We start from the raw sequence: 18,968 nt of genomic DNA on the forward strand, positions 1-18,968 counted from the left end.
AACATGCACCAATCAAGAGCAGTCTATACTTGACAAATCCTTCAAAATATACACTAATCATCATACCATCATCGAGTAATACATGTAACTATAACTGATCCTCATTCCATCATTAAAAATTTCCTCATGGACTGCTTCTGTGCTCGCCTTTTTAGTTTTTAATAACTAAGTATCAGCAAATACATATACACAGTCTTCAAACTATCCCAACAAACCAAAACATGTGTATGCTCCTGTGAATATACTTTTCGTCCCACGATCTTAATCACATGATCTCTTTCTGCAACCCCACTCATTGTTTGCATATCCATGTAACTCAGCATGTTTTTAAACAAATTAAGTTGGGGGCATTAGGGGAGGGCGCTATGATTTGTTTCCTATCAGATTGGCAGTTCATTGATTAATTCCAGGCTAAATCTTAGGTTCTGGTCTTGTCGATGCCAATTAGGGCAGCGGGCACGTGCCTTCTTTTTTCCTTCCGCACGAGTTATGGAAGGCATCGATGGCCCCTGTTTTAATTCCATACTACTGACCATGATTAGCGCCTAGAGTTGAGGAGACCACGGTTGGATAGTTTTTTATTTTCGAATCTTGATTTTATTTCAGATCAGCGCCTTGCAATGAAGATTACCTTATATGACCGTTCAAACGTAACCAAGCTGAATCTAATGCTAGTATTTGCACATTCATGGAACTCAGCTTGCTTGTAAACAAATTACCTCATGAAGTAGCGTAGAGCACAATTTTTATGTTGGTATATATAAGTTGTATTCGTCTGTATGAGTGTTTAAATTGTATACCATGCTGAATCTAATCACACTTGCACATCCATTGAACCCAGGATGCTTCTTTGCCGCCATATGAGGAGTTCATAAAGGGATTAAACACGCAGCAAAGGATATACATCTAGTTGATAGGACTGGATGGACTTCTCAAGACACCTAGCATCAAAATCAGACGTGTACTGTGCATGGCCATCGCTAATTCATATGATACAGAGCAGGATGCCTTTATCATCAACGGGAGACCATGTAGGATCACACTAGAAGATGTAGCGCATATAACAGGCATGTCCTGCGATGGGAAGAAGCATGTCCCTTCAAATCTTGATGATAATATGGAGTTGTGAAAGAAACTGAAAGACCGTAATGACACCAAAATAACTTTCAAAGGATTGCTAGCCAAGATGAAAGGCGACAGCACACCAAATTTTGGCAGGCCATTTGTCTTGTACACCATAGGAAAATATGTATGCCAAACAAAAGAGAAGTATGTGGATAACAAATATATTGGGATTGTTAGAAACATTGAGATGATAAAGGGCACAAATCTTGGACAGCTAATGCTTGACTATCTTATGGATAGCGTGAAGAATTTTGTAAATGGTGAGGCAATTCTGGAGGGGAATCTACCACTGCTGCAAGTAACTCGTAGTAGTACAATTATCAATTACCTAACATACATTACATAATGTACGAAAATATTTGTAAACTGCTTTTGTTGTCATGCAGATATGGTACTACGAGAAGTTCAGAGTGCACCAATTGGACTCTAGCATCTCGTATGAATCAAGGTTAAGGCCGCTGATCCAGAACTGGAGCGAGGAGAAGGCAAAAAAAGTTGAAAATATAATCCAGAATAATTATCTGGGAGTTGGAGAGGTAAAATGTTAGCACATTGCCTGGATTATGTAACATGTATATTTTCTAAATCATACTAACGACACTAAACTGCAGTATGTTGAGGACCTGATGAGGCCTTTCATTCCAGCACGAGATGGTACGCTGGCCAAACCGAAGACTGATGCTCAGGTAAATGAGTTACATCAGGCATCCAATATATATTGTAACATTGCAACTAGTATGAAGTTATATGATTCTAACTGTTTCAAAGTCTCAGATTAAGGTACTCGTCGGACGTGTATTGACTGATTTGCAAGAAGTTGCCTTCCTCGTGCGGGAGGTTGGTGCACAACAAGTTGATAGGATGTGCACCCTTGAAAAGAAAATAGATGAGTGCCTTAGGCGTACCCATACAAATGGCAAGCTCACAGAGGACCTCATCAAAGAATTGAACGTAAGCCTAGAATTATGAGATTAGTATATATAATTGGAAATTTACGTGTACAAGGTTTTTTCTAAATTAGTTTACTATGAAAACACCCCAGACTAACATGTATTTTTAAAGAAAAAACGCGACGGAATATTTTTAGGACTGGAGGACATACATCTTTCTGACCTCGGGGCACCTTCACACCCAATGGAGGCCTCTGTTGAGAATGTTGAGCAGGCTTCTGACCAGGGGAAACAAAATGATGTCACAGAGGTCGCTGCTAAGCACCAGTGTAAGCAGGGAATAAAAAATGATGACATGGAGCCCCCAATGAAGAACCTTGATGAAGAGTTTGACGTACGCATGTTAACTTAATTATGAAACAATCATTGTCGTTTCAGAAATAACATGTGATCTTCCACGTACAGGATGAAGCATTAGAAAGAGCTGAAAGAAAACTCAAATAGGGTCTCAGTGGTATTCACAAGCTTTTGAAAGAGGTGGATGATATCCAGGGTGTGCTCCTAGTTTGGATAAGCAAATGCATTCCAAAGCCACCACAAGCCTTGAAGAATTCTAGGTGATTCACATTTTACCTATAATTGAGCAAGAATCTGCTAAAGGCTAACATGCGGTTTATTTCGTATGACAGATTCCGTTCAACAGATGGAGTAAGCAGCACTCTGTGAAGGCTACGGGATCACGAGAGCCCGAAGAGCCCCGTGCCTTCGCAGATGATGACAGCCATGATGAATCCTTTTGAAAGCAGCAAGAAGTAAGTGTGGTTGAATCGACGCCACCAAATCATGGGGGCAAAAAGAAAAATGTGGTATTGCAATTATTTAAGAATGACGAGTATGCTTCGTACGATACTGAGAAAAAAAAGGAAAAACAAGACTCCATCAGAGTCTACAAATGATACCGAGGACACGAACAATAAAAAGAGGAAAATCGGCTCTAGCAACTTAAAAAAGAGGTCAGAAGTTACTGAAACCCAGAGGGACCAGCTAGATGTGGTTCGACAGGATTTCGTGGCGTCACTGATCAACAGTACAAATCATGAAAAACAAATGGTCTTAGTTGATGACATTGTCGTGCTTTCGAAGCATTTGCAATGCCTCACCCAAAAAGATGGATCTAAAGAAGCCGTATGGTTGGGTGACGAAGTAAGATATTTCATAAATTAGTTTATGAAGTTTCATTTTTGTACAATACAATTAACTTGATTATTGTTGTAGGTGGTTGGTGCTGCGATCTAGCTCATGCGTCATGATGACCCAATTGACACAAGAGACGGCCAACTGGTTTACATTGAGAGGATGGCCGGCATCGCTAAGCTCGAAAGAGATGGTAGGATAGAGGAGTGCTACGAGGACGCTTTGGCAGGCATTCCTGGAACAACACAAGGCACCAGCTACCTGAAACATGATATGGTATTTTAACCTGACTTTGAACAGATTTTTTTTATTACTATACACGTTGATCTAATTATCTGTGCAATCTAGGTTTTCCTACCTACGAACAGCCAAAACGTCCACTGGTTACTTGTGGTCGTAAACCCCAGAAGGAAGGAGATTCGGGTTCTTGATTCACTTTTCCACTGTATGGTACCCAAAGAAGTACATAACGTGGTGAGAATTTCAACATATTTAATATAACAAAGGATTTGACATCGTATGTAAGTATTAGTCATAGGCAACTTCTCATCCCATTGGGCTTGCAGGTACGTGGGATGGAAGCACATCTGAGAGCAGCGAGGCGAATCAATGGGATAGAAAGCAATGCATGGGAAAATATTAACGTGACGCAATGGCCATTATGGAACATTAATGTGCCAAAATCCGATGAAACGTCAGTCAAAAATATTAGTTTTTGTTTTTTTAGATTGTTAATATCTGAAATGCTGATCTAACAACATAAAATGTTGCAGTTCTTGTTGTGCACTGTACATGCTGAAGAACATCGAATTATTTACGGGACTAAAACTGAGTAAGAAATATGACAAAGTACGTAGAGTAACACCTAAAATTATGTCATTTTCTGAAGGTAAAGGAACGATACTAACATATCCTTGCATGCAGGCCTACATCGAGAAATTCAGAAAAGAGCTACCTGTTGTGCTTGTCGATTCACCCTACAACAAAATGAAATACAGGAATAGGTTCAAGCAGTACCATGCTAGGCTATCGGATGCAGCTGCGGTTGAAGACGACAAAGATGCAAGCAGTTAGTCCAGCAGTGTGGAGTGTTCACTTGGCCATAAAGCGATAGAGTAGGGTGTGGTTGGGTTTTAGTCCCGAAGAAGGTTTCCTAGCCGTGTTCTTAGTCCATTGCACATGAGTCAAGTTGTAAAACTTCAATAATGTTGGTTACTATATTTTGCTTGAAATAAATTTGGTCTGTAGGGGATCTCGTAAAAATCTATATTTGCTTTTTACTACCATGTGACAGTAATAGTGCCTGGGGCAACCCTAGAAAAATAATGGATTATGATATGTCTATTATCATACGAGAGAAAAAGGTACGAGCATGAGCATAGCCTCACAACAGAAGTCAAAAATACTGCCTGATTCAACACGCAATCCCAGCTATGTCTCGTAGGCAGGCCGCAAAGCCAAAAAAATAAAGCATAGGATAACAAGAGTAAAGCCTGTACCATAGGGGGCCTCTGCAGGTGCTGCAACGCTAAATTGAAGCGATCACCTTGAGGAGCATAGTGGTGTGGCCATGGTACATCCATCATGCCTCAGGAAATCACATAGCATGTTCTGTCATAGCCCTGCAAAACAGAGGAAAAATTACTACTTGTACTAACCTTGTCAAGTGTGTGCATGTAACAAATGTTGGACATAACTAAACACGGAAGAATGAAATGCAACATATGGAAGAATCAAATGCTCATTCCTTTCTCTCTGCTTTTTGCGAGGATCATTGCTCTCTCTTTAATAAGACTAAAACATCATAATAAGAATTAACAGCAATCTTGAAAAGGTGGATATCCCATGTGAATCTCATTTTTCATATAAAGCACATGCCAAGTTTGTTGATCCCAGTCTAGCAATTGCACAAGAAGAAGCGAGCATCATAAATATTTAGCAACATAAGCTATGAATTGTTTATAGTACATTCTAAAATTAATAGCTTATCATCTCTATTGATCTTCAAATCTCACCTATCAGCCAAATTGAAAGAATACATGTTGAATGCAACGATTGAACGTTCATAGATCATGCAGTCGGGGCTGGACGAATGGGGCTGGCCGTCGAGGCCGGCGGCCGGCTTCATCTAGTCCCGCAGAACATGATCCATACCCAACCACCTTGCCATCGGACGAGATACATGGCCAGATCAAAGTTGTAGCCATGGCTGAGACATGATATGTAGAGGACGCAAACAACCAATTGGGGTGTGGGAAAGAGGTTGCCTATAACCTTGTGGCTATAGGCACCCGCATGGAGGACTGGGAGGTGGGATGGCGCCGACTCTTCGCCGGCGGCCGCCGCGGGGAGGGCAGTGGGCCTTCTCTAGTGTTCGTTGAAAAGGTGGTGCCAGATCGCGAGGGAATTGGGGTGGGGGAAGGGAGGGGCCGCGACGCGCGGCTAGATCCTGCCGGCGACGAGGGAGGGGGGGGCCACGACGCGCGGCTAGATCCTGCCGGCGACGAGGCAGGGAGGGGCCACGACGAGCGGCTAGATCCTGTCGGCGAGGATTAAAACCCTAGCGGCGGCGAGGAATAAACCATAGCGAACGGGATAAAAATCGAACCGAAAAAAGCCATGAAATTCGTACCGAGAATATCCTCGAAATATTTGGGAGGGAAAATCAGATTAGTTCGAAATATTTTTTCTCCCAAAAATGCCCCTCGGGGTCTGATATAATACACGTGACATCAGCGTATTGCATCGGATCTGGACCGTCGAATTCGCTCCGACGGACGGCCTCCGGATGCACTTTAAAATGACTCTAAAATAAACCCTATTTTTACAAGTTCAAACGGATCCAACAAGGTTTCTCTTATTTGTTGCATGACAGTAATCCGAAGCCGATATCGAGCAAACTCCTGTATGGTGGCGTCGACCGCGTCAGATTTGGCCTTGTGGGCGAGCAGCTTGACCACCTGCACGACCAACCTCTGCTTATAGTAATCCGGAGATTGGGGTTGTAGCGGCCGCTGCCGAGCTTGCACCGTTGTATCAAAACACTTCCACTTATTGGTTTTTCAAGCGAGATCCGAAGCCATGAAAGCAGGTCGCTAAATAATACGTACATTATTTGAATATATGATAGAAGCTCATAAAAGAAGCGCTTATAATTAAGTAGCATCACGAACCACAATGAGCAGAGTATCTACATATATATTTTGCTTAGTACAGAGAAGGCAGAATATGTAAATTCTCTTCCATACAAAAGACTTCAAGTTCTAGTAATTCAATTCATGAAGTTTAAATTTTCTACAAATAATTGTTGCAAAGCAAGTAGTAATACTAAGTTTTAAAATAGATAGATATAGCTGACAAAACACATTTGTCTACTAGCATGCTTTTAGACTTTCAGTGTGTATCTATAGCAAGATTCCTACTGTGTACAAAATATTAAACAGTGTAATGGCAGGTCAACTACATTTTACACATGGGAAGTTACATATCTCCCAGCTGGTGCAAGTCGGGCATAACACATTTAGATTTAGGAAAGATGATGCAGGATCATAGAGATAGTCAAGAATGTGACACCATTTTGCTTGCATCAAGGAAAAAGGAGCACTGGACTATGCTTTGGAAGACAATAGAAGGCCACACTATGCTCTTCATAAATGATTCTACTGCAAGCATGCCAAGGCCTCTGTTTCAAGGACGACTTGGCAGTTGTTTGTTGCCTGATTAGAACAGGGTGTAAAATTGAGTTCAGGACATGCAAAAGCACCATTCCTGGACATGTAAAAGCTTCCACTAATTGTATGCATAAAAAGGCCAGACACATTCAGGATATGAATACACAGGACATGCAAACCATCTTCTGATAACTAAACCTAGGCTAACTGTTGAGTATAATGTTTATTAGGTAAGATGAGATATACTAGGATTTGTTCTGGCTTGTCTTGTACTCCAAGTAGATCATTGCACTCCTATATATATGCCCACGAGGCTCAAGCAATACAACAACCATTCCACCAAACCTCTCTCTCCCTTTCAACATGGTATCAGTTTCCGGGTTCTAAACCCTAGCCGCCGCCGCTTCCGCACCCGCGCGCCGCCCCTGGGGTGGTCGGCCTCCATGACCGCCGCCGGGGGCCGCGCCGCCCGTACCTAGGGTTCGTCCGCCGGCCGTGTTGGCAGGCTGCCCTAGAGAGTCATTTTCCCGATCCTTTGATCCGGGTTTTTCTCTCTTTCGTCGGTCATTTTGATCGGCGTCTACTTTTTGGTTTTCCGATCTTTTCTTGATCGGTTTGCGTCGCCCACCGCCGCCATCGACACCTCGCGCCTCTACTCCGACATCGGCGCAACCGGCCGGCTACTTCACTGACCCGGCGGCCTCGCATGACAGGCAGCCCTCAAGTCCGTCGTCCGTCACCGCCCTGCTCCGACCGGGACTCCTGCATCACCCCGACCCGGCGGCCTCGCACCATGCGGCGGCCAATCATAGCCGCCCTGCCGCCCGCCACCGCCGGCTTCATCTCGGACTCCGCCGCCACCACGCCTCCATCGAGCGGCGTCCCCGACCTCACGCGGGATCCGCTTGATCACCCGCTCGCCGCCGCGATCCGCCTCATCTACGCCACGCGACCGACCTGGCCCGTCAGTCACGCGCGCCTCCGCGGGTCCCGTAAAGATCGTCTCCGAGTTCAGCGCGCCCCTCCGCCGATCGAGCAACGGGTTGCCGCTGCGACGCCCCGTCGGGCCGCAGCGCCGCCGCCTCGTGGTTCTTCTCCCGGCTGCACCGACCCGCGTCACCGCTGCGTCGCCCCTTCGGGCCGTAGTGCCGCGGCCCGCAGTCTACCACCGCCCCGAGGCCATCCGCTCCAGGCCGTCCCCGTGGCTGCACCGACCCTCGCGCCGCTGCTGCGTCGCCCCGTCGGGCCGTAGCGAGCGTGGCACGCGGTCCACGCTGCCGTCTCGAGGCCGTCCACGCGGTTGCACCACCCCGCGCTCCGCCGCTGTGCCACCCCTTTGGGCTGTAGCACCGCGGCCCGCGGTCCCTGCGACCGTCCCGAGGTCTTCCGTCGTCGCCCCGACCTGCCCGCCGCCGCTGCGTCGCCCCTTCGGGCCGTAGCACCGCGGCCAGCGGTCCACCACCGTCCCCGCGTGTCGACTTCTTGTGGCATGCGCCGCACCACATCCTTTGGCGCGGGAACGCCATCGTCCGCGCCGGTCTTCGTCACGCTGCCGGGTTCTTCGCCTACCTCGAGCACCGCCGCCGCGCTCCTAACCTAGCCGCCGCCGCCGCCGCCGCTCTTCTTTTGTAGCCGCCGCCGCTACCCCTGTAGCCGCCGCAGCCGCCCGTCCACCTCCTTCGTCTTCGTCCAGCACCAGCCCGTCGCCAGCGTCGTCGTCTTCTACCCCGACCGCTTCATCTACTTCGACAACCGCGGGCGACATTGGCCCCGTGCCGATTGGTGCCGCAACCGTTGTCGATTCCTTCTTTGCTGGCCTCTCCGACTTCTTCGACATGGCGTACAGCTCGTGCAGGTCCCTGTCTACGCATGCACGGTGCTGGCAACACCGCCACGTGCCTTCGTCCACGACGTGTCCCCGGGCCCGGCAAGCCTGGTGCGGCGCTTCATCAACTTCGTCTTCGTCCGTCTACGCATGCCCGGTGCTGGCAACACCGACGCGTGCCTTCGTCTACGATGTGTCCCTGGGGTTGGCAACCTTGGCGCGACGCGTCGTCAACATCATCTACTTCCTGGCGCACCACTGCGCCCACGGCTAACTCGGCGACTCCTTGCGCCCGCAGCTCCACGGCGACTTTCTCGACACCGGCTACCCCAACTCGACATCGACCACGGCATTCTTTGCACGGCTACCTCGACCACGGCTCCACCACCCACGCTCTCAGCTACCTCGACAAACGGCACAAAGGGCTATCGCCTTGCTTGAGCAACCTCGTCGGTTGCCACTCCAGCCACGACTCCGCAATGCGTCGACCGTTACGACTGTGGGGGGGTGTCCGTCGGCTTGCCTTCGGATTCTTCTCCAGTCTCACTGTCTGCATCGCTACCGTTGTGACTGCGGGGGGATGTTGAGTATAATGTTTATTAGGAAATACGAGATATACTAGGATTTGTTCTGGCTTGTCTTGTACTCCAAGTAGATCATTGCACTCCTATATATATGCCCACGAGGCTCAAGCAATACAACAAGCATTCCACCAAACCTCTCTCTCCCTTTCAACACTAACAAATATATATATTTCACTGAAGGAACTCAATTACATGCTTTGTTCCCATACTATTTTCAAATCCAGAAAATGTTGTGAGCCAACAATGCATGCTTTTGGTTGATCAAAATGATTTTTTTAGGATATCAAAATGATTGTTTTTTTAACACAGTACAGACACAAGCGCTCATATACATGCGCATATACTCATCCCTATGAAGACACACACGCACACCCTACCCCTATGAGCCGCCATATCATCTTGAAATCCGGGAAAAATGTGAGCACCAGGACTTGAACCCTAGTGAATTGGAGATACCACAGTCCCTCTAACCATCCAGCCACATGTTGGTTCGCAGATATCAAAATGATTGTTGGTGTGTAAGCATATGCAACTTTTCAAATATCAATGTTTTACATATCAATAGTGAAGCAAAATAATAAGGAAATATTTGGCTTAACTAAAAGTAATCGAAAAATATATATGATGACATCTGCTACTTCACCATATGTGCAACCGTCTCATGGTTGGCCAGGGCAGAATGTGTACCCAGCTGATCAACAAATACTTATACACCAAGGGACGGTTCTTAAGGATTTGACTGTGTTGGAGGAAAACAAAGTTCTTGAAAACAACTTTCTTCTGAAAATGCTTAGACATGTACACATCCTGTTTGATAGTACTCCTTAAGAATCATTTACTAGTTGAGCAAAATTTTATTTACGTGACGAACTCGGCCTCAGGTGAAGAAGTGATCAGTCTCCTTCGCCTTGGTGGAGAGGAACGGATGCTGATTTTTATGTAGAATTATCCTATCTTTTTAGTCTTATAATGTTGATGTTTACGAGCTTGTAACTAAATCTTTATTTTATTAATAAGACACGTATTACCATGCATTTTTTTATTTAGATCGTTTTGTAGCCATATACAGTATATGCTGCTTTGCTTTAGTCTCCTCGCTAACAACTTAACAAGCCAGAGGCACGCGGAGCTTGGGAACAAGGAGGACATCGGAGTGCCGCCGCGTGGTGAGTCCCATGGCCTCGGCCATGTCCAGCTCCTCGCCGGGCTCCGGCAGCTCCCAGTCCAAGTGGCACAGGAGACTGGCGAGCGCGAGCTCCACGTTGGCCAGCCCGAACGCCACCCCGGGGCACATCCGCCGCCCGGCACCGAACGGGATTTACTCGAAGTCCATGCCCCTGAAGCCCACGCCGCTGCTTCTAAATAATTACATTATTTGAATACGTTAGAAGCTCATAAAAGAAGCTCTTATAATTACTAGTAAGCATGCACGTGCAACGCACGTTCGAAACGTAAACCAGGTGAGATTCACATAATATAAAAAAATAAATATTTTTAGAAATATAAATCAAATGGATACACAATGTTTGATGCCGCTCAAATTGTATTTTGAAAAGTGAGACACAATAGTGGTTATGTTGTTTCATAGAGTAATCGCAGGAAAATATTCTCATTTAAATAAAATCAGCAATTATTTATTAATGCAGTAATATAGGCTTGTAGTGTAGTCTTCTCTTCGAGTGTAGCCAGGAAAAAAAAGTATAAACTGCCTTACGGTGCAATTATATTGTTCAAGATGCTGAATTCTCGAATCTTATTTTATTCTACTAATCTGCCTAGCAAAATATATACTTGTACTAATTTGGATCAGATTATATATATTTTATGGTTGTGTGGATTGCCAAAATTATATAGCTACCTACTATGGATAATAGGAAATAGAAGATGATATGTGACTACAACGACTTCTATATAAAATAAAGATTATTTACAAGAACTAATTGAAACGTAAAAGGGCTAAAAGAAATCCAATAATTATCATGATAGAAAGTATTTATCCGGTTTTGTATGTGTTTATGCGTTGGCAACCAATACTAACTTACAATGCTATAAGACGCTCTGTGCGTACAGAGGCTGAAATGAGTTAGGAAGAAAAATAAAGATGGAAGGAACAATATTCCAGAGTATTTGTCAAGCTTAACCTTATCAAGCTTTCAAGTCAGCTTCTAAATTACAAAAAACATGATGAATCCTCAAATAAGAAAGAGCCAACAATTTGGAACATGTTACAAAAGTGGTGAAGATAGAAAGCATTCGTCCTCTTTTTTCTTGTCGTAAGGAGTAGCTTCAGCATACATTTGTAACAGTGTAATACCTGATCCGGAAAAAGTTATTCACTATTATTACTGAAGGAAAGAGGCGTGCAGACAAAGAAAGAGAGGCGGTGCAAATAAGGCCTTAAAAGTATGTCTTCAAGTTTGATGACTGCAGATATGTTGGATTATTTGAAATTGTACAAGTATATAAAAATAAATATATGTGGCAAAATAGCGAAAGATATATGGTTTCTCTGTCATGAAACAAAATAAATCCGACTGATGTGGATGATGGCGGCAGGCGGCTCGAGATTAGCTTCCTAATAGGATGGATGCGTCCGAGATAAGTTTTTTAATATGACGGATTTGTCTGAGATTAGTTTCCTAATAGGATGGATGCACTCTGATTTACTTTCCTGGAATATGATGCACCCGTGATTATTAGTTTTCTAATTTCCCAGGCGTGGAGTTTCATATTTTCCTCCACGGTGAAGTACGGTCAGTCAATGTAAATTGCTAAGTGCACATAAAAAATGGTTTAGGTTAAGTCTAACCGTTAGATTGATTTTAGTGGGCCTAATCGTGCGGTGGCATTGGATCTGTGTACACTTTATGGGGTGTGCTTAAAGAAGTTCTTGTTTGATTGTTTAATAGTAGTATAGAAGTAGCATTATGAACCACAATGAGCAGAGTATGTGCAGGTATGTTTTGATTAGTACAGAGCAAGCAGAATATGTAAATTCTCTTCCATACACAAGACTTCAAGTTCTAGTGAATTCACTTTGTAAAGTTTAAAATTTCTATAAATAATTGTTCCAGAGCAAGTAGTAATGCTAAGTTTTAAAATAGATAGATATCTGATAAAACACATTTGTCTGCTAGCATAGCATGCTTTTAGACTTTCAGTGTGTATCTATAGCAAGATTCCTACTATGTACAAAATATTAAACAGTGTAACTGTGTAATGGCAGGCCAACTACATTTTACACATGGGAAGTTACATATCTCCCAGCTGGTGCAAGTCGGGCATAACATATTTAGTTTATGAAAGATGATGCAGGATCATAGAAATAATCAAGAATGTAACACCATTTTGCTTGCATCAAGGAAACAAAATAATGGATCAAGGAAGGAGCACTGGACTATGTATTGGAAGACAATAGAAGGCCAAGGCCTCCGGCAGTGTTGTTTGTTGCCTGATTAGAATGTGGTGTATTTAAAAATTGAGTCCAGGACATGCAAAACCGCCATTCCTGGGCATGTACACATCCTGCTTGATAGTACTCCTGCTCACTGTTTTGGTTACCAAATGAGGCATTTTTACCGAGGGGACTGGTAAACGTGGTTACCACGGTTACCACGAAATTTCAAGCAAATTTCAAACAAAATTTATAATTCAATGAAGGAGAACTCGAACCAGCTACTTTTGACGGTGCAAATAGGTTGCTATCACCACACCAGAACTAACTATGTTGAAATAATTGAGATGCTGCCGTACTTCACTGTACAATGAGTATTTTTTCTTGAAATGCTCATTTACCTAGGGGGATGGAAATACGCGGTAATCATGGTAAATCTCGAAATTTACTCTACCTGCTCCTGCTCATCAAGTGCAGCTCCAGCCAAAGTAATTGCTTATTAACATTTTTTACTAGTTGAGCAAAAATGTATTGAAATCGTTTTGTAGCGATATGCTGCTTTGCTTTAGTCTCCTCTGTAAATTAACAACTCAACAATGCAGAGGCACGCGGAGCTTGGGAACGAGGAGGAGATCGGAGCGCCGCCGCGTGGTGAGCCCCATGGCCTCGGCCATGTCCAGCTCCTCCCCGGGCTCCGGCAGCTCCCAGTCGAAGTGGTACAGGAGGCTGGCGAGGGCCAGCTCCACGTTGGCCAGCCCGAACGCCACCCCCAGGCACATCCGCCGCCCGGCGCCGAACGGGACGTACTCGAAGTCCGTGCCCTTGAAGTCCACGCCGCTGCCGTCGAACCGCTCCGGCCGGAACTCCTCGGCGTCGGCGCCCCAGCTGGCCGCGTCCCGGCCGATGGCCCACGCGTTGACCAGCACCATCGCCCCCGCCGGCACGTCGAACCCCAGCACCCGGCACGCGGCCCGGCACTCGCGCAGGATCAGCGTCGCCGGAGGGTGCAGCCGGAGCGTCTCCTTGATGACCAGGCCCAGGTAGCGGAGGCTCCCCAGGGCGTCCTCCGTGACGCGCCCGGACACCTCCCGCCGGACCTCCTCCTGCGCCTTGCGCATCGCTCGCGGGTTCTTCACGAGCTCCGCCATCGCCCACTGCAGCAACGTCGCCGACGTCTCGCTCCCCGCCATGAACATGTCCTGTCAGAAAACAGACAAAGCTTCACTCACTGACAGAGAGAAAGTCAGTACAGTAGATGAGCTCACGATGATAACGGTCTTGATGTCGTCGTCGGTGAGGGGAGGATCGAGCTCGCCCTCGCTTTGGATCCTGAGGAGGACATCGAGCAGGTCCTCGTCGCCGCCGGCGGCGACCCTGTTCTGCTGGTGCTCGCGGACGATGGCGTCGACGAACTCCATCATCTCGCGGCGCTCCCTCCTAATCCGGCGCGGCATCGAGCTGACGAGCATCGCCAGCCGTGACGACGGGAAGAGGTCCGGCAGGCACTTGGCCGGCACGAGCTTCATCCTCCGCTCCAGCAGCCGCAGGAACGCGCCACGGTCCGCGAACCGGCTGCCAATGACGGCGCGCACCGCCGAGTCCGCCACGCACGCAGCGATCCGCTCGCTCAGGTTCACCGCCGCCGGAGCCGAGCCCGGCTCCGGCGCCAGGGAGCGGAGCAGCCGGCCGACCTCCGCCGCGCGCACGGGGCCGAAGGAGCGGACGCGGCGGGCGGTGAGGAGCTCGAGGGTGCAGATCCCGCGGAGCTGCCGCCACGCGCGGCCGTAGGGCGCGGCGATGACGCCGAGGCTGTCCCCGAGGAGGACCCTCCCCGTGGGCGTCATGGGGCGGCCGGCGAAGGCGAGGTCGTGGGTCCTCAGCATCTCCCGCGCGGCGTCCGCGGAGGAGGCGACGACGACGCGCAGCTCGCAGAGCCGGAGCAGCATGAGCGGGCCGTGGCGGCGCGACAGGTCCCGCATCGCGCGGTGCGGGAGCGCGCAGGCGAGGTGGTGGAGGTGGCCGATGACCGGGAGCGCCCACGGCGACGGCGGCAGCCGCCGTCGGGTTCATCCGTTCTGAGGCGACGACGAGCGGACCAGGTAGAGCAAGGAGACGATCGCGAGCAGAGGAAGGAGCGCCTAGAGAGGAGGAAATACTACTGGCTCAATGAGCTCGGCCATGGCCATGGCTCGAACGAGCTACAGTACTTTTTCCTTTTCTTGTTTCGAATGCAGCTCGATCGAGCTAGCTAACGCTGCAGCAAAGCCTCACTTCTACGGTTCTTATCGATTATTAGTTTGAATCTTATACTACTGGTACCACGAAACTACTAGCATCGAAATAAATGTTGAAAATTACATCCATGACTCTGCACGTGCCCTCCATTCAATTGCATTGAAACTTGCACAAGCTGCAACTTTTTGCCCTCAACTTTTTTAACGCACACACTCATACGTACACATATACTCAACGCACGCACGTATACCCTATATATATATATATGAGCATCTCTGAGTGATTGAGACGACACATCATCTTCTTTCTGAGATTAACGAAGTCGCCACAGGCGTCTTTCTAGTTGACGGAAAGGTCTCCCCCACTGAATGTGCATCGTCAAACGTCTTGAAACAAATCTAAAAAAATGCGGGCACCAATCGACCATAGGGTCACTATTATCCTTGTGAAACTTCCATGGCTGAGGGCATCATGAAGTTCAAAAAACCAGTTTTTTGCACAAGGTTTGCTAGTCACTGCCATACGTGACACTAGTTCAGGTTCAGAAAGTGCCCACGTACATTTTACCATGGTGCGTGACAAAAGTGCGTGACGCCATGAATGTTCGCCCCTGCAGAGAGGACACATGTTCTCGTGTGCCATGTTTCTCCTGTGCAACACATCCGTAGTCGGTAGGGAGTGGTGAGCAAGCCTCCACAGGAAGACTCTGATTTTTTATGGCACTAATAAACTCCAAAGTGAAGTCCAGGATTTCTCTTCCTTTTGCATTTTCGGATGATCCACTCCTCCCTTCTAACCAGTTTTCTCTACGAATTTTTGTTTTGATCATAAACTTATATCGAAAATGACAGTAAAGCAGCCTTTTTATCCGGATGTCAAGCTCAGAAATCAGCTGTTTTTCTTGTGCACACCAGAATCTTTTTTATCCGGATGTCAAGCCCAGAAATCAGTTGTTTTTCTTGTCACGCCAGAATCTTTAAAACCTCATCTGCGTCAAAAGGAATGAAGACCGAACGAACCAAGTCCATGTTCCAAGTAGCCATCAGTGGCGAATCAACCCGTGGTTGGATGGTTAGAGGGACTGTGGTATTTCCAGCCCACCAGGGTTCAAATCCTGGTGCTCGCATTTATTCCTGGATTTATTTCAGGATTTCCGGCGATGCACACTCAGTGGGAGGAGACGTTCCTGTCGACGACGAGGCGCCTATGGTGACTTCGTAAATCTCAAGATGATATGCCGGCTCAGTCTTTCGAAGGCGCTCATAGGGGTAGAGTGTGCGTGTGTGCGTTCATAGGGGTGAGTGTATGCACGTGTATATGAGCGCTTGTGTTTGTACTGATGTTCAAAAAAAAGTAGCCATCAGTGGATCCAGCAATTCAGATACTCTGTTGGCGGGTCAGGGACAAGAGATATAATCGGTGGAAGTGATGAACTCTTTGGTATCCAATTGTCTACCCAAATATCAGTATCTTGGCCACTACCTATTCTGCGGATAATTCCTTGCTTCATAATGTCTCTTCCTTCTAAAACTACGCGCCACACTTGCGATGGCCGGCTTCCAAGTTCAGCATCAAGGATATTACCATCGGGGAAATATGCGGCCTTGAGAATTGTGGCACTCAAGGATGATAGTATTGGTTCCTGTAAGATTCTCCGTGCCCGCCTTGCTAGCAAAGCCAGGTTGAATCCCCCCTCCCAAGTACTTCGGTCTTGTCATAACCTCCCATAATGCTGGTTTTCGCTGTCCTTGGTTGGGTTGCAACCCCACCAGAACTTGCGAACGATAGAATTAGTATGATGGCATAAACCCCTAGAAAGTTTAAAGCAAAACATGGAATATACTGAAATTGCCTGAGCAACCAATTTGATAAGAACATCCTTTCCTCCTGCTGATAATGATTTGCCCTTCCAACCTTTCACCTTATCCCAGACACGGGAGCTCAGATATTTGAAGGTCCCTCTCTTTAAATGTCCCATGTCGGTAGGCATTCCCAAATATCTATCACTCAAAGATTCATTAGGGACATGCAGGTATCCCTTAACCACGTCCTTCACAATATGTGGCATCCCTTATTGAAAAGTATTGATGACTTATCTTTGTTAATTCTTTGACCAGATGCCCTGCAATACATATTCAATATGTTTGACACCTCTTCTGCTCCATTTACACTTGCCCTAAAAAATAGCAGGCTATCATCCACGAATAAAAAAGGTGGTTCATCGACGGGGCCGAAGGTGCCACCTTAATGCCGATGAGCTGGGATGACTGGTTTTGAAACTTTAATAGGCACGAAAGGCCATCTGCTGCCAATAGGAAAAGATATGGAGAGATTAGATCACCCTGCCGAATACCACGTGTGGGCTTGAACTCCTCCAACCCGCTTCCACTAGAAAGAATAGAGAAAGGAACTGAACTCACCATGTTCATAATTACTGATATCCATGGTGCCACGAGACCCAACCTCTCCATAATTGCTTTTGGCTACCTCTATTCTACTCGGTCGTAAGCTTTCATCATGTCCAACTTGAGAGCACAAAAAGTATTATTATTCGACCTATTCCTCTTCATAAAATGCAAACACTTGTAGGATGTTAGTTATAAGCCTCCCTAGAACAAGCGCCGACTGTTCCTTAGATATGATATCTGGGAGGATCACCTTGAGCCTGTGTGCTAGCACCTTCGAAGCTATCTTATACATTGCACAAGCTAATAGATCTAAACTGCGACAACAGAGTGGGATTTGATACCTTGGGGATTAGTACCAACATAGTGTCGTTAATGCACTCCGAGTCCCCCCCCCCCCTAACGATGCCGAGTACTGCCCTGGTGACAGCATCACCACAAATCTCCCAACGATGCTGGAAGAAGTGCGCGGAAAATCCATCAGGTCCAGGAGCCTTTGTGGGGAACATCTAAAAAAGCGCCCTTTTTAATTACCTCTTCCTCCTCATGTGGAGCCATCAAAACTTCATTCATCGCTGCTGTAACATTTGGTAGGAACTTGAGCAAGCGCTTCGTCCACTCCCTGAACCCCTTCCGATGTGTACATGGTGTTATAAAACTCCAAGCGCCAGCCGCCGCATCTCGGTGAGGTCCTCCGTGAGCTGCCCGTCATGTTTCTGCAGCGCCTTGATCAGGTTTTTCCGTCGGCGAATTGACGCGCAGAGATGGAGAAAGATCCGTGTTTCGATCGCCCTTGCCGATAGCCACTCGACACGTGACCTTTGGCGCCACAGAAGCTCCTCGCGCCTGTAGAACTGAATCAACCTGTCATTAATTTTTATTTCTGCGTGATTTGGACCTATCCTTGAGAGCTGATACATCACTTCGCAGCCTGTCCACATACATCAACAGCGCCCCGGAAGCCTTGATTAAACTTGCGTCTAACTCTGCCTAGCAACGAGTTTTTTTTGTTTTGAGAAAATGAGTAGTATAGCTGGCCAAATGGGCCTTTTTCTCGGGCCGGCCCGTGAGCACGCCGGCACGGCCCGCCTTGGGCCAGGCACGGCATGGGCTAAACGGGACGGGCCCAGCACGCGGCACGCCCTGGGCCGTGCCTGGGCCTGGAGGCTGGGCACGCGGGCCGGCACGACACGACCCGCTTACGTTTTTTTATTTTTTATACATCTATATATGGCCCAACATGTAAAAATAGGCTAAAAACGCTCAATGCGTCAAATAACAGGCTAAAAATATGCGGTCCACCGTGCTAAACGGGCCAACGTGCCGGCCCGTTTACTAACTGGGACGTGCCTGGGCCTGGGGGCGCAGCACACGGGCTGGCACGGCACGGCCCGTATAGTAATCGTGCCCTAGCGGGCCGTGCCGGGCCGGCCCGGCCCGTTTGGCCCGTAGCAGCGAGTGTGATTTGAAATTCAGCGGATTAAAATAAAGCCCAGCAGAAGCGAGAAAAGAGCCCAACAGCCCACGGGCGCGTCCTCCGCCTGCTCCAACCCTCGCCGCCGCTCTACTGAACCCCCCTCCCCATCCCCTCCCCTCCCGCCGCCCTAAACCCATCAAACTCCCCCCCTCCGACCGCGCCGCCTCT

The 18,968-nt window shown here is 47.4% G+C and overlaps 2 protein-coding genes across 2 annotated transcripts in view; one reads left to right on the forward strand and one right to left on the reverse strand.

Annotated features, from left to right (window-relative positions):
* Positions 1-13,042: 13,042 nt before the first annotated feature.
* On the reverse strand, positions 13,043-14,930 carry LOC119340504 (alpha-humulene 10-hydroxylase-like). The gene is made up of 2 exons (XM_037612427.1): positions 13,949-14,930; positions 13,043-13,882 (listed from the first exon to the last, which is right to left on the reverse strand). The coding sequence occupies exons 1-2, from the start codon at positions 14,660-14,662 to the stop codon at positions 13,274-13,276; spliced, it is 1,323 nt and encodes a 440-aa protein (XP_037468324.1). The 5' UTR covers positions 14,663-14,930; the 3' UTR covers positions 13,043-13,273.
* Positions 14,931-16,944: 2,014 nt separating this feature from the next.
* The window catches only part of LOC119339530 (protein MAK16 homolog), a 6,408-nt gene continuing 4,384 nt past the window's right edge, over positions 16,945-18,968 (forward strand). Inside the window, exon 1 of the mRNA XM_037611553.1 lies at positions 16,945-16,950. Within this exon, the coding sequence (XP_037467450.1) occupies positions 16,945-16,950 (6 nt within the window). The remainder of the gene's footprint in view (positions 16,951-18,968) is intronic.

The sequence above is a fragment of the Triticum dicoccoides genome, chromosome 7B (assembly GCF_002162155.2).
Source record: "Triticum dicoccoides isolate Atlit2015 ecotype Zavitan chromosome 7B, WEW_v2.0, whole genome shotgun sequence".
Lineage (NCBI taxonomy): Eukaryota > Viridiplantae > Streptophyta > Magnoliopsida > Poales > Poaceae > Triticum > Triticum dicoccoides.